This window comes from Osmerus eperlanus, chromosome 19 (genome assembly GCF_963692335.1).
Source record: "Osmerus eperlanus chromosome 19, fOsmEpe2.1, whole genome shotgun sequence".
Lineage (NCBI taxonomy): Eukaryota > Metazoa > Chordata > Actinopteri > Osmeriformes > Osmeridae > Osmerus > Osmerus eperlanus.
The window spans coordinates 5,445,461-5,461,775 of record NC_085036.1 but is presented as its reverse complement, the minus strand read 5'-3'; the positions used below and the strand labels follow the sequence as shown (position 1 = coordinate 5,461,775).

General features: G+C 43.6%; 2 protein-coding genes across 3 annotated transcripts; one reads left to right on the top strand and one right to left on the bottom strand.

The window, feature by feature from the left end:
- Positions 1–4,638, top strand: LOC134039186 (uncharacterized). Of its 2 annotated transcripts, XM_062484894.1 has the most exons (6): positions 4–195; positions 653–944; positions 1,096–1,433; positions 1,567–1,662; positions 2,883–2,924; positions 3,577–3,715. In XM_062484894.1, exons 2-5 carry the CDS (start codon positions 654–656, stop codon positions 2,914–2,916), a joined length of 759 nt encoding a protein of 252 aa, XP_062340878.1. In that variant the 5' UTR covers positions 4–195; position 653; the 3' UTR covers positions 2,917–2,924; positions 3,577–3,715. The 2 variants fall into 2 exon arrangements, with proteins under 2 accessions (XP_062340877.1, XP_062340878.1); XM_062484893.1 differs by lacking the exon at positions 2,883–2,924 and having other exon boundaries at positions 1–195; positions 3,577–4,638.
- A 6,392-nt stretch (positions 4,639–11,030) lies between these two features.
- rab38b (RAB38b, member of RAS oncogene family) lies at positions 11,031–16,012 on the bottom strand. Its single transcript, XM_062484897.1, has 3 exons — positions 15,567–16,012; positions 13,583–13,863; positions 11,031–12,692 (listed from the first exon to the last, which is right to left on the bottom strand). Exons 1-3 carry the CDS (start codon positions 15,763–15,765, stop codon positions 12,540–12,542), a joined length of 633 nt encoding a protein of 210 aa, XP_062340881.1. The 5' UTR covers positions 15,766–16,012; the 3' UTR covers positions 11,031–12,539.
- Positions 16,013–16,315: the final 303 nt, after the last annotated feature.

The window sequence follows — 16,315 nt, the reverse complement described above, 5'->3', positions numbered from 1 at the left end:
ATACCCCTGTCCGACCAATAACGTCCTTCTGAGGGTCTGACAGCACCAGCTGGGGAGTGGTCTCAAACCGGCACCGCCACCCAGACTCTCCAGCCTCCACCGCCAAATTCAAACCGAGAAAGAAAAGCCACCGGATCAAGTGCAGACCTGTTATCTTCAACGGAAGGCACTGCAGACTATTTGACCAACTATAAGGTACTATACGTGCGAACTATCAAATTATATTTGATTTAAATTAATTTAGCTTGTTATCTCTTGTATCCAGACTGGCTAGCACTACCTAAGCTGATGCTAGCGAGGATGCTAACAACAGTGCTCACTTTCCATTGTAGACGTCAGGCTAGTGTCCCTGGTGGTATGTTGCTTTAAGTTGTAAATTCCTTTGTTTAGCATATCAAATGGCTCTAACTTTTGCCAATTATTTTCTACCTAGATGTCTATATATGATAGCTTTCATAGGCCCACTAACTAAGATGACTGAAGGTATTGTGTTCACGGCTTTTTTAAATAGAAAGTTTGCAGAATAGCTTAGCTAAATGGCTAGCACCATTGTCTCACTACTCTAGTGGAGCTTAAGGATCCCATGCCGCTTCTTTCAAATAATCTTTCTAAAATGTGTTTCCCTCCCCCCGCCGTATTTTATCCGGCTCAGCATGACTTCCTCGGTAAGCACGGCTGTCGCAGGGGTGTGGCGGGCACACACGGTTTTGGATGAATCTGACGGAGTAGAGAGCTCACCCGAAGACCGCTTTCGAAAACTGCGCTCCTCGTCCTCTCTCAACTCTCTGAGAATGTCATTGAGGAAAAGGCTTCCCCTGCGGTCTGTCCAGGCAAACTCTCTCCCAGAGAATCCAACCTGGGAGAGCGTTGAGGCAGCACAGAAGACCAGCACCGTCCGCCAACTCACACGCAGTGCTCGGAATTCCATCGGAGGACTGTACCAGGTATGGCAGCTAGCGAGCTAGGGAATTAAAGATTACATTTTTGAGAGTCACCTGTAATGACATGCAATTTGACAACAATGCACCAAATGTTCCTATTATTATTATTATTAATAATAATATTTCCTTCCTTATTTCCTATATATCTCTTCAGAGGCTACAGAGGAACAGAGAGTCTGTTCGTGAGGAGTGTCTGGTGGCCACACCGGGACGGATATGTGAAGAAGGGGAGAGCGTTGGAGCACCCTCCCATACCCCCAGAAGAACCCCAAGCAGACAAACCGCCTTCGTAGCCATTGCAACACCCAAGCGCACCCCGAAGGCAGCAGCCACACCCAAACGCACCCCAGCATCTAGGCGCACCCCCGGGGGGCGAGGGACCCCTGAGGCTGGGGTGAGGGGTGTGAGGATTGGCGGGGGCAGGAGACAGCTAGTCCGTATGGCAGCTCTTCGGAGTCCCTTTGCCTCTCCTAACACTCAGAACCAGAGGCGGTGAGCCACACACACATATAAATCCACCTACAAAAGAAAACCACTAACTAGTATTGGTTCTGGTGGGCCTGTCTCACCTCCATGCCACACAGGTTTCCTTGGTTTGACATCTTATCTCTCTCCCCTCTGACAGGAAGTTTGACCGGGACCTGGAATGTGTATCCAGCGGTCTCAGGAAGCTGAAGAACCTCTCCCATGCTTTCAATAATGTAATTGGCAGAGATGACCGGTGAGAACTGTCAGAGAACTTTACTTCCGATACAGCAGAGAACACTGGGATGCTACCAAAGCAGAAACAGCAATAACTGAGTTCAAAACACTGTTGTTTCTTAGTGATCAAACATGAATCAGTGTTGACAGATAGATAGATTTAGTCCAGCCTACTTTATTGGCCCACAACGAGATAGATCACAATACTAAATGTTTTATAGTGTAACGGCAGTCATATATTTGAGATAAACAGCTGTTTTTAACATTTGTGCTGTGGGCATAGATTTTAGAATCAAGGTTTTTACTTGTCCAAGTTTTGTGTAAGGGCAAAAATGTCTGTGAGAGGGAGCTGGATTTGGGTTGGAAAGCAGAACAGAGGCATGTGTGTGTGTGTCTCACTTCCTGTTCCTTCCTGCTCAGATACTGTAGGAGGGCGTTTCTTTCTTAACTTGAGGAGAAGCCAGATGATGTTTTAACGGTTGACTGACCCCTCCCCTTAACCTCCTCTCCCCCTCCCCACACACACACACACAAATATGTCAGTCTGCTCTAAGCAGCTGCTCTGTCTTCAGAGCCCCACACACAAACACACATTCCTGCCTGCGTAGAGTTTCAAAACGGGGCCCCCGTCTTGTTGTGGTATTTGTAGAAGGAGGAGGGAGAACGGTTGGGGTGAGTAGAGGGGAGGCCTTGGAAATAGAGGCCAGATTGGGAAGGCTGGGGGTTATGGGGTAAATATTCAAGAGGTTTTCGCCTTTGGCACTGTTTTTCTTGACATTTGAAATGTGTTGAACGGGATTGAAACATGAACTGACCCGCCAATGCTAAAAACCATGTTTGTCCTTGGGGAGGGGATATTGTGTCAGAAAGGAAAGAGATAGAAGAATGGCAGTGAGGATGTACGATGGTTGTCTTTTGCTTCTTCTCTGAAGCTGCTCTTTGATTGGATGTACTCCTGAGTCCAAAAACGAATCCCTTGTTTCTCAAGGTAGTGCCAACTCTGCTCTGAACAGAACAAGACTTCTCCAAATCCTGCTTAGTTCTGATCCTTCATGCCTTATTACATCAGTGTGAACTTGCAGTGAGGGAGGTAGGAAGGGAAGGGGAGGGGAGAGAGAGGGAAAGAGGAGGTGGCAGGGAAGGATTATGAAGCATATGTGCTCATGGTGTCTAACATAAAACAGAAAGACCTCTCATTAGAAACCCTAACCTGACTTGTTTCCCCCCTTTTTCTTCAAGCCGACAGTTCAGCTACTCCATAATGGCAGAGTAGAGACAAAGGTAAAGTCCCACTCCCTGAGACACACGCAAACTGCCTAAAACCAACCCAGCATAGGAAGTTGCATGAGTGTTTGTTCACTCACATTTGAATATGTTTATATTGTGTATGAGCCTGCCCAAACTATGAACTGCTAACTCAGAGTTGCATGGCTGGGCCGGGGGTTGCATGACGCTGCGTTTATATTGCATGGCCAGGCCCTCAGGACAGTCCACCAGACAGACTGACCGCACTGTCCTGACTACCAGATGCCAGAACACAAGTCCGCAAGTCATGGAGACATGACTGCCGCTGTTACGTCAGATTTTAACCATGTCAATTGTTGTCGTTGTTCATCCAACACAAAGGAAGCTCTGAAATGATGACCTTGCTACCAGTTCGCTCACAGTTCTTTGCCATCTGCCCTCATTACCTCTCTCGGTCTCTCTCCCCTCTCTTTATTCTCGCCCTTTTTTTCCTCTTTGGCCTCACTGTCTTTCTGTCCCCTTTTCTGTCGCTCTCCGTCTCCATTCCTCTCTCCCTGGCTCCATTCCCCTGTCCCTCTCCGTTCCTCCTTTTTCTCTCTCGTCAACTCTCTCTCTTGTCCTCTCTTTCTCTTCTACTCTATACCCTTCTCCCTTCCTCTTCATTCCTCTCTCCATTACTCTCCCCCAGGTCCTGTGCAGCGGAGCGTTACGGAGGGGTGATGATGAGAAGGTTGGACCCCAGCGGCAGCATCAGCCGCTCTGCCCTCACACACCGAGCCCGCCGCCTCACACATACACTGGGCAGCTGGACACACAGCGCCCTCGACAACGTCAAACCCAAGTCCAACTGAAACCACACTCGCCGTCTGTTTGTGTGGGACAAGTACCCCCCCCCCCCCCCAACGGCAGTGGTGCTGTTACACTGTGTCTGTGTGTGTGTCTGTTCATGTCTGTGTGTCAAGGAAATTATCCTTCTAATGTGTCACATTACATGCACATTACGTGTCATTTATGATTGTGTTCTGTAGTACAAGACAAGGCTGGTTAGGACGTTTATCTGTCCTCTGCTAGAGCTTATAATAAGACAAGTTTTGCGTGTGTGTAACTTCCACAGCTGCTACATGACTGATTCTCTTCAGTCGTTTCTTGTGGTGCAGGACTGGCCTTAGAAGAACTATGACCAAACGCCACAGTACCAAACTTCAAACTAACATTGTACAAACATTATTGTAAGTGTAGACGTCACTCTCTAACCGTGTCTGACATTTAAAATCATACATACACAAGGCCAAAAATGATTGATGAACTAACACTAAATGTTACTGACAAGGAGAGGCCATTATAGTCATCCCTACATAGAATCTTGAAGACTTTATGTAAGCAATTATGTGCAACTAACCTTTGTAATGATATTTAGTGTCTTTTGATTGTGCCCAGCTTTATATTGAATATTTTTCTGTTAAAAAAAGCACCTATATTTTTGTATGTCACATCTACACAACATGTGGGGTTTTTTAAAAACATTTTGTATGTCAAGTTTCATAGTTTACTGAGTAGGTTTAGTATGAGGGATAGACTGCTTTCTGCAGAACGGGACCTACAGTAAGATTTAAAGCTGTATACTTATTTTGCTGTTTCATTACTCTCAAGTAGTTCTATATTTATAGTGGTTCATGAAATTGAAAACTAAATATGTAGCCCATGATCTTGTTTACCTTTTTATACATGATAATAAAAGAGCATGGCATGGTGTGAGTGTTATAGTGTCTTTATTAAGCAGCCTAGTAGTTATGTTGACTGACACAGCGACACCCACGTCTCATTCAAATGTCCAGAAGATAGCACTATAGAGTCGGTCCTCGACCCCAGGGATGCCTTCCACAGCTCTGATGGTCAAGTTAACAATGCCTGACCCAGCTTCCAGAACATATACGGTCTGTTACAATCTACCAGCAGATACAGGCTTGAAAAGGTTTCAGTTTAGAATGAACGATGAATGAGCAACTCCATATGGAAGCAGCATCTGTCAGATCTGGCACATCCACGAGGCAGACAAAAAAACACCTACACAACACGGCGGCACACCATCGCCGACTGTCATTCCAATCATATTTCTCCCTCATGATAAGACTCCAGAGAGTGCATGGTAATATAAATGTTTGACACAATGTATTATGTGAGGAAAAATATCAAAACCCTTTTTTGACCAAAGTAATCTCATGTTAGGTAACATATTGCTCACTTAACAGACATAAGCAGGTCCTGGTTGTTCCTGAAATATCTCATAAGACTGGATAAGTGAGGGAGAAGATGGAGGTGACAATCAGGGAGACAGCACCAAACCTTCCCCAGGCTTATTTCCCCATCCCTAGTGGACAGTCTCAGCAATGCCCCTGAGGTCAACCTCCCAAAATACAGAGAAATGTTAAGGAAACTCGATATTTGCTGTGCTAATGTGCAAAAAAAAATCTGTGGTTATTTTTGTGCTTTGTAATATTATTGAATGTCTGACTGATTTTCTACAAATTGCACTGTATTAACATATGCAGTTCCAGGTGCAGTGAGTTGGAGAAGTCCATGGTCACAATACTCTCTTGATCAGCCTGGTCATCCTTCAGACAGACTGTCTGAAGATGTTAACATTAGATGTTAATAACAAAAAATAGGAAAGAATAACACCTAAATAGCTTTGATCCAACATTAACATACTGGACGGTGGACGAGAGTGAATTACTGTTAATACTGTGTCTGTACGTGTGACATGTCTAAATTTGGGGAGTCAGGTGGCTGAGCGGTGAGGGAAGCGGGCTAGTAATCTGAAGGTTGCCAGTTTGATTCCCGGCCGTGCCAAATGACGTTGTGTCCTTGGGCAAGGCACTTCACCCTACTTGCCTCGGGGAGAATGTCCCTGTACTTACTGTAAGTCGCTCTGGATAAGAGCGTCTGCTAAATGACTAAAAATGTAAAAATGTAATATACTTTCTCAGTCTTGCATAAGGAAGACAGGGAAAAGGGGACTACTACGGATAACTGCCGAAACTGACATGCGGCAAATCGGGGCACTGATTTGGAACTATGGATATCTGTGTTTCAACATCCGTTTGCACATTTCTGACCCTACTTTTGTTGAATGACTATGTTCAGCATATGATCAGCTGTCTGTGTCATCTGGAAGAGGCCATCTCTGGAAGAGGGGATCCCTCAATGAATTGCCCCACCCCAGGTTTCTTCCATTTGATCTTTATCAGTGTTCCTGGGAGTTTTTCTTTGTCTTCCTTGTGAGTTTAGGCTGGTTCAGGTGCAGTTCTAAAGACCTCTGTGACATTGCTTGTAAAAAAGGACTGTACAAATTCTTTGTAATTTTTGACAAAAAGAGAAACCGCACCCGAGCAGAGAGCATCTGGTCGTGGCCTAGTTGCTCCAAAAAAATAATGAGATGTGTTCCTAGGTGATGCTACATTGTAGAACTGGTGGAGGAGTGTGTGTGTGTACCTCAAATTGAAGACCAGTGTGTCTGAAATGAGAGCTCTGATGACCAGGCTACTGGAGTGCATGTGTCTGACCACCTATACCAGTCCCATGGCCAGCAACGCCAAACAGCGCTGGTTCGACTGTCTCTCGTGTCTCATTTCTGCTTTGGGTCTCTAGGTGCTCCGCTCCTACTCCCACACATATTGATGACTGTCTATCATTGGACCTACGCAAGGATATATTCAAGCATGTGCACTAGAAAGTGAATCAATGCTCTTCAGTTATACCTAGTCTGGAGTTCCTGGATGAGTGCCTCTGAGGTGAAACTTAATTTTGAGAAACCGAATTTGAAAACTGAAATTTCTAACTGAATTTGGAACTCCACCGAAATTAAAATAGACCTAATACAATTTGATTGCAATAATATTTATATTCTATTTGAGTCTGTGAAATACAATTTAAAATGTAGCATTCAATATTCAGTTTAACATTTCAAATTCAAAACGATCTAATTAAAGTAGTAATTATTGAATTCAATTAGTGTTGGCAATAAAATATCCCTACTAAAAGAAGGCAATTTTTTTTTAATCCAGTGTATGTACATTTAAATCATTTTGCAGAGGTTAGTGTCAACACTGCAATATCACTACAAGATAGCTCACACCAACAATTAAATGATTGACCCTTCATAAATTTAACTACTGAATGAGTTGGTTTAGTATGAGCAATGATGAATGAGAAACTCAATATGGAAGCTGCATCTGTAAGATCTGGCACATCCACAAAGCAGACTTATAACGCCTACACACGGCGGCACGCCATCGCCGATTGTCATTTCAATCACAGTCCCCTCATCATCTGACTCCAGAGAGTGCACAATAATATGACAATATTCTTGATGGAAATATTTTACGTGAGGAAAAAGATCAAAACCCCTGCTGACCTAAGTAATCACATCTTAAGTGACACATTGCTCACTTAAAAGTCATTAGCATGTCCTGGTGATTTCTAACATCTCTCATAGGACTGGAGAGATGAGAGAACAGAGGTCTCAATGTTAGAAGGCAAAGGTCACATCCACTACACTGCTCTGGCTAATTATGGTGGGAAAAAGGTAAATCGCCTAGTTAAAAACTATTTGGATTTCACACTCTTATAACTCCAGCCAGCTTTAGGCAATTGACCCTACGGTCACCACTTTCTCTCTCTCTCATCTCTCCAGACTCCTTTTTGTGTCTGACTGACAAACACACAGAATCTTCTGACATATGACTATAGCTGTGATCTAATGGGTAAGAGCTGTGTGTGTGTGTGTGTGTGCGTATGGAGATTAATGTGTGTGTCTGGGTGTGAAGTGGGTGTGTTAATCTCCTGGTTGAGTCCCTTTCCCGCAGTTGTAGGCCCTGAGACAGGCTGAGCGATTCAACAGGCTGTAATTGGATCCATTAGACTCAACCTCCTTGATGCATCTTTCCATGACAGATGTACAGTCATGCCCAAAGCCTATAAAACAAAACATTTTAAATACCGGCATTGATGTATTCTGGGGTGTAACCCTGTGAGAAAGTTCCTTCACCGGAATGAACAAGAACACATGCAGTGTGATACATTGGACAATAGAGGAGGAGTCAGGTGGCTGAGCGGGGAGGGAATCGGGCTAGTAACCCGAAGGTTGCCAGTTTGATTCCCGGTCATGCCAACTGACGTTGTGTCCTTGGGCAAGGCACTTCACCCTACTTGCCTCGGGGGAATGTCCCTGTACTTACTGTAAGTCGCTCTGGATAAGAGCGTCTGCTAAATGACTAAATGTAAATGTAGATGGCGCCACATGGGCATTGTTGCATGTGATGTGATCCAGCCAGGTTACAAGTCCAGCATCAGCTGTGTACTTGGAGATGTATTATGTAACTTGCACAAGGGACCTGGATCGGGAGTGATTAAAATGGTGGAGTTGGTTACAATCTAATATAGTATAATCTGTTTTGATCTAACATGTTGCCTTGATCCAATTACTGGACTAATCTGAGAGAAGCACTGGTCCTCATCTGAAAACCAGGGCATGAAATCACATTGATTAGATGAGTCACTGACTATAGGGATGTGGGAGTTCCTGTGTGTTTGTATGGGTACATATGTGTATGTACATGTCTGTGCATGTGTGTAGATGAGACAGGGAGAGAAAGTGTGTGTGCGTGTGCCAGAGCATGTGGGTGTTTTGTGTGGGAGGCACTCTCTGACCAGGCTTTCATAAGAACTCCTGAGAGAAGCTTACAATGAGAGATACACAGAGAACATTTAAAAGAAGTTGAGAGTGTGGAAATCTACACAAGACCCAAAAAAGAGTTTGAATGGAGATGGAAAGAGGAGAAGAGGTGAGATTGGGTGTGTGTTCGCATGTGTGTGGCGTGTGTGTTTCTGTCTCCTCCCCAAATTGAAATAGAGAGTAAAAGTGACTGTGTTTCTGAATAATTGTGTGAACTTGTGTGTGTGTGTCTGTGTGTGCATGTGAGTGTGCTCGCATGTGTGGGAGAGAAAGGCTGAAGGGACTGATGACCCGAGGCGAGCCAGACGACCAAATCTAATCCCTGGGGAGAGAATCCCCCAGTCATGTGGTCAGTTGCACTAATGAGACACTCGGAGCTTCATTTCAGACAGACCACTAACATACCCAAAACACACACCTTCCAAACTCCCTCTGGCCATTATCCTCAATAGAATACGTTATAAGACGTCCGGCTTCCATATCTACCAATCACATTCCACTATCATCACCTCATGTATGACATCATGAAAGTGTGTTAATGGGCACATAATCGTTAGTTACTGATGTTTCAAAACCTGAGTGGTCCAAAACTGTGTTTCAGCAAGACTTTAGTAACTATTCTTATTGTGTTAAAGATCCTGTAAAGTCGATTCCATGATTTGCTTCTCAGTACATTATATACGTGTGAAATGAGTTCCTGAAAGCATGTGCAAAGCGCTAAAACTTTGTCGCACCGAAATGTGTAGTTAGACCGTAGAACAGTTTCTCTTCCGTTTTCAGAACAGGTTTTAATGGGCGGGGCCAAAAAGTTACCCATCTACGTCATTTCGACCCATCTACTTCAGATCACTGACTGCTGTACTGTTATTGTAGCCTACATCACCTAGCTAGCTAGCTAGCTTCAGGATGTCTCTTCTGTGTGCTTGTTATAATTATACTAGATAACTTTTCTAGAGGTATCTCTGCTATGAGTTACTGCAAACTGCTAAATTGATATTAGGCTACTCGGTGTAGAACAGGGGTGGGGAACGTCCGTATGCGGCCCGCGAAATCATTTGGTCAGGCCCGCCATGGCACTGCAGGGACCATATTATTAGGTGCGTTCGACTTCATACAGCGCCGGCGTCGCCTGCAGCCGCCTGCAGCCCGGCTGACTTGAAGCAGCCAATGGCATTGGCTGTCGGCGCCGCCGGTGCTGCATGAAGTCGAACACACCTATTAGGTGCATTATTCGTTGGCAGCAGCACTATTTTAATATGTGGAAGAGGACTGTGGAGGCGCGCAGCGTTGCGTACCAATGTACCAAAAAACGTTTTTGGTTTGAGCAAAGCCACGAATGTTTACAACGTATGGCTCCGCGCCTGATTAACACTCAGATCGATAAGCAGTCTCAAAAATGGTAGCAAGATAAAAAATAATACGATCCCTTTCCGTAATCATGATACCCCCCAATAAATGTTCGATGCACCCCTAGTCAAAGCAGGCTGCATCCGTGCCAGCTAACATCACAAACCTCACCAAAGAGAAGCAGTTCCAGCCATCATATTAGGGGTGAGTTAATTAAATGTTTGACCAAATATAGCAGGCACATTTTGAAGTTGATAATTCTGTACGGCCCCCGAATGATTTTATAAATATCCAAATGGCCCTTGGCAGAAAAAAGGTTCCCCACCCCTGGTGTAGAATGATGGTATTTTGGTGAAATGGTAGCTAATTTGTTAGAAGTAGCCTAGTTGGAGAGCTCACTGTCTGCTGTCTCTGGTGTCCATCTTTACTGCTAGCTCAGGGGAACATTTCATTTATATGCATCTGTATGTTTCACTCATTGAACAAATAAATCCTAAATCTATACGGTTTTGTTCGGCTTGACGTAGCGTCCATTATCTGAGTCGTAGGTAGGCAGCGAGGGGCGGAGCTTCAGCTCCTTCAGGCGACACGCCCCCCCCCAGTCTCAAGCAGAGAAGACTGATGATTTTTTCATGATTTCAAAGCCTAATTTAACATACTTGTCGGTGTTATTTTTTCATTCGAATTTGGATGGGTAGTTAATAACACATTATTCTGTGGTGTGGCGAACTTAAAACTAGTTTTCAGGTCCACTTTACAGGATCTTTAAGATAAGTAGGATTCTACAAGAAATTGTCATGGCATCGTTAGGAAAATGAATGTGTCACAAGCATTCAAATTCTGCTGTGCCACTTCAAACACCACAGGGAGAGAGGGGGAAATGGTGTGTGTGTGGAGTCGGGGGGGGGGGGGGGGAGTGGAAGACAAAGAAAAAGACAGACCAAGTGTGTGTGTGTGTACCTGACTAGAAATGTGAAACGCTCTGCTCTCCCTCACTCTCGCTCCGTTCGTCAGAGCTGGCCTAGACAGACACATATTGTCAGGAGGAGTGCAAGCGCATGTCAAATTTTATACATGGGGAAAAAAACACAAGCACATGGTATAACACTTTACCAGCCTGACTGGGCTGACACAATAAAACACTCACATTATGGTCATGAGGACAAACCTTTTTACCATTCATTCAGACATACGGTAAATTGTGCAACTCATGGGTCCAACAATCTTGGCAATACAAAAATAACAATTACTTGAAACGAATTAATTTCAGCAACATGAAATTGGTTTTGTTCTTTCTGTTCATTAGTCTCATAGGACCTTATCTCTTTGACTAAGTTGAGGCTATAACGGCTTGCACAGACCAACAAAATGAACCATACTGCTTTCTTTTTAATATATATTATCTTTACATATTCAAGAAATTGAATAAACCCTAACCTAAACCCTAACCAGTTAAATACACACACAAAAAAAAGTCAGCATAGAAAAAAGAAATTGCCACAAAAAGAAAGAAACAGACGAAGTAAAAAGTCTTCTCTGACATGCACTAGCGACCTGTTTTGAGACGAGGAGGATCAACAAACACATTAGCATGAGTTGGAGAGCCGGGGAGGGGGGAGCTGGGTTTATGTAATATAATGTATGTAGTCTATATTACATAGGCATTTTCTATAAGATAATGTATGTATATATGTATACATGTATAGGTATATCTATATATGTGTGTGTGTATATATATTTAATGTTCATGAGGAGAGAGATTGGTCAGAGGAGGGAAAAGGGTGTGTTTATTGGAGAGAGAAGAGGGAAAGAGAGACATGGATGGTTCCATGTAAGAGGCGGTGTTTCGTCTCCTGTTAGCTTTCGCTATCCACAGGCTCACACCCCCTCAATGTCATGAAAGTGTGTGTTTGTGTGTGATGGCATATCTGTGTGTGTGTGAAGGTGTGCGGGAATGTGTCTGTGTGTACAGCCTGTGTAAACATTTTACAAAATGTACTGCACATTGAACGCTGTGTTCTACCTCAGCAGACAGGAAAAAAAGCCATCACAAGATTTAAATCTGTCACCATGGATACCAAAGTACTTACTACAGAAAGGGCTTGACTCACTAAATGACCTCTTAAGGAAATTGCCAAAAAGCGTTTTCTTTGTTTTGGTAGAATGGAATCTATTGTTATTGGGGATGATTTAATATGAATTGATTCAGGGAACTTGAATAATTAATTAATTGATTTAGAACTTCAGCCTCTCTGCTTCATAGCATGGACCATACAGATAATCCCATATCCTCCAACCACAGTGTTGACCACAACCACAGATCCTAGTACTGCTAGACAAATATATTTTAAAAACATAAAAAACTCCTTTGTGCAACATTCTCACGTGACAATAGTAACAAGAATTATGAATTAATTTAAAGTTTCGTAAAAAGACCAGTCCATTTGTCTCCTCAGAAAGGAAATGTTCCGAGCAGTCCAGGGTTCCGCCATTGTATTGAACACAAAGTGTTTCTGGGTTTTGTTTCTCACCCCTGACCCCATCTCGCCAACCCCAGCTGTCAGTACCCTCTAGGGTTTGAAGCAGGCAGAGCAGTTGACTTGCTTGGTGGAGTTGAGCTGTGGGGAGATTGTGTCTGGGACCACCGACTTCAGGATGTCGTTTTCGGTGGACATGATGTGCTTCACCAAGAAGTTGGCTGCTTCGTTGATATGGACGTTCTCCTGCAGGATGGGGAAGGAGACATGCTGTGATGTGACGTAATTTGACACAGTGTAACTGCCATTTGCTCCAAACAAAACAAATATGTGTTATGCAGAACCAGTTACTGCTGGTTAGGAACTGAAGTTGCATGTAGTAGAAAAGTGTGTATGGATGTACTAAGTGCAAAAAGGACTTTCTCCCCAAGTACAACAAAAGACAGCCAATTACATTAAAATTAACATATTTCCGGAACAAGATCTTGTAAGTGGCACTGACCTAATTAAATCCATGTTCAGATACTTCTGAACATGTTGCTTGACTCAAGACCCTTGACCTGCTAGAATGTTGTGTCTTGGCACCAGAGAGAGGTGTTAACTAAGAGCAGATCAATGTCCAGAGAAATCTCTGTATGTGTGCAGTTCAAATGTTACAAGTCATATCCCTGGCACAGACTTAATCAAGTACTGTACAGAAATTATACAGTAATTCTGCAGAAAGAAACACTGATACCAACACTGCAAGAAGTACAGGAGGTTTTATTTTTCCCACCACCACATTTAACCTGCTTTTGGCCTCCCTCTTTAAACTTATACTCATGGCTCACTTTCCATGCAGATATAAAATTCCAGTTGGATCTGTGGGGGGGTTTAGAGGCTAACCTGTGACTTGGGTCTGAGAGGACTTCAGGATGAACCACTAGTTACTGTCAGTCTGGGCCCGTTTAGGACTCTTACTGTGCAAAACCAGTACAAGTTATAGGCTTGACTTCTCATTTAGATATTGAGTCACTGTCCTGTTGTGTTCGCTTATTAAATTCTTCGGTTTATGATTACTTTTCAAAAACTGGATGAAAAAAACTGTAAAAAGAAAGAAAGAAATAATGTGCATACGGTATATTATGAGATTGCACCTTGGCAGAGGTCTCGAACCAGCCCACAAAACCATGGTCCTTGCAGAACTGGTCCATCTTGATGGCGTTGTTTGTGAGCACATCCCTGCCATGGTCACACTTGTTGGCCAGCAGCACCGTTGCGATGCTCTGTCCATTGGCCAGCATCAGCTTGGAGTCTAGGTCCTCTTTCCACTTGGCAACTGCCTCGAACGTGGTGGGCCGCGTCACGTCAAACACAATGAATGCCCCCATGGCCTCGCGGTAGTACACGCGCGTCATGTTGCCAAACCGCTCCTGGCCTGAGCACACACACACAAAAACAACACAACGTAATAAACACCACACTTCTGTCGTCATAGAAACTGCAGGGTTTTCATGTACATCCTTGTGGCATCCCTAGTTCTGTTGGCAAAATCTGCTGGCTTTCTAAAAAAAAAAACGCTCCAAACGAAGGTACCAGTGTCCACATTCACTGTCATAATACAGAAAATGACAAACAGCACATGCCTGCAGTGTCACAGACCTCTCCTGTTCATCCAGAGAATACCTCTATGCTGCTGGGACAATAATGCTTACCCATAAAAATGAGTGTGTCCCAGTAGAGTTGTACTGTGTTAGAAATAAGAGGAGGCTTAACTCTTTATGGGTTTATTTTGTCATGTTGTCAAGAACTTCATAAAGTTTTCTAGCTATTTATGTATTACATATATGCATGAAATCTACCATTTATTTTTGCCAGTATTTCAAACCCATATCATCCAACATTTTCTTCTTAAATTTGTACATGTGCTGTTTGATATTGTTGTGTGTATGTGTTTGTGCACACATACATGTTGTGTATGTGCAGATGTTTAGTGTGTGTGGGTGAACATGAGTGAGGGGGGTGGGGTCTCCCACATACCCACAGTGTGTGGCTCGGCTATCATACTGTAAATAGTTTACTTCAACTAGAGAAGTACATGCTGACAGTTGGAGAGGGTGACAGTAAGAAACCTCTGAGCTCAATCAACACATCTCTTTGACTTGTGAAGAAGAGGAAATGGAAATAAACAAAAGGAGGAAGAAAGACTTTCCATTCTAGGATTGTGCAAAGAAAGCATGTACACGAGATAATCTTACTGTAAATGGTTCCTACACATGACAACTGTCTGTTTGACTGGTGAAAAGTATGCTCTGGATTATGTTTGTTGGATTGTGGGGAAGTACAATTACTAAAACGGTTTCGCCAGAGGAACGACTAAATTGGGTAGGCCAATGTGACCATTGTGTAGTGACACTGGGCCAGTGCAGTAAGTGGAATTGCATGGCCACCAGGTTGCACTCAGTGGCCTACACTGTAAGTTATGGACGTGTGGCCATGTATCTTGATGTTGTTTGTTTGCATTTACGTTACAATAACTCTCCTGTGACTAGGTCTTAAATCTCCCACACGTGGACTCTCACATGATACATAGCCTCCACGAGGGAGTGTGCGTGTTGGTCCTGAGAGGAATAAGAGAGAGAGAGAGAGAGAGAGAGAGAGAGAGAGAGAGAGAGAGACAGACAGACAGAGAGAGAGAGAAAGAGAGAGAGAGAGAGAGAGAGAGAGAGAGAGAGAGAGAGAGAGAGAGAATGTAGGAAAATGTTTGAGTGTATATCTGTGTGTGTCAAGAATACACAGTTAAATTACTGCACGTGAGGCAGTTAAATCAGCATTTTATAATGGAAGGTTTGTGGTGGAGCAGCATTAACAGAGATCCAATGTAGCTGAGGACATCCAAATAGGCTGTGTCTGACAATATTATATTACACAACATCTCGCAAGTAGCCCAAACTGTTGGCCCCAGAAGTTTGATACAATTCTCAATATCTTATCTATTATGGCTATTTCTTTATGTATATTTATTTTTCACAGCCATAAGTTTTTGACGACAAATAATGAGTCTCACAATTAATTGATTAATTAATTAAAAGAATGGTAGGCCAGACAACCTCCATAAAGATGATGACATTACAGTCTTACCTGCAATGTCCCATAGCTGAAGACGGACGGTCTCAGAATCCCAGTTGAGCACCTTAAGAGCAAAGTCCACCCCGATGGTAGCGCGGTAGTTGGTTGAGTAAGTTTGGTGGACATAACGCTTTATGATGGAAGTCTTACCGACCCCGAGGTCTCCGATAACCAGAACCTTATACAGGTGTTCCTTCCTGGGGCTCTGCATAGCGGCGGTGGAACGGAACGACCTGTCCGCTTACATCTCGGTTTTCCAAAAAGTCGTGAAAAATAATAGGATGCTTGAATTGAATTAAAAAAATAGAATCGAGAATGTGTGCGTGTAGATAATAAAGAGGACTGGCTTAAGAGTATGTGTCAAATAAAAGGGAGCGGTTTCTTGACCTGTCTGCTTTCCGCGACGTCCACATTGGGGGGAACGCCCTGCCTTCGAGTCTGTCTAAGGGCGTGCAGGGAACTTGTGACCCATTGACTCACCCAGTCACCAGTCTCGGCAACAAAACTGGGACGCAGGACTTCCACTTTCAGAACGACCAGACAGCTTTGTCACGAGGGACAGTTACAAGCATCATCTGGTCGCTGGAACAATGAGCTGCTTGTTGTTACTTGCAAATCTAGACTTGTCTTGCATAACACGCATGTAGTGATTCATGCTTAAATGTCTCAAAGTAAAACGCAACTTGGTTTGATATTCACTGCTACAAGAGAGCATTGTCACCACAGCCATATGGAATCGAATTAAAACATTGGATAGTGTA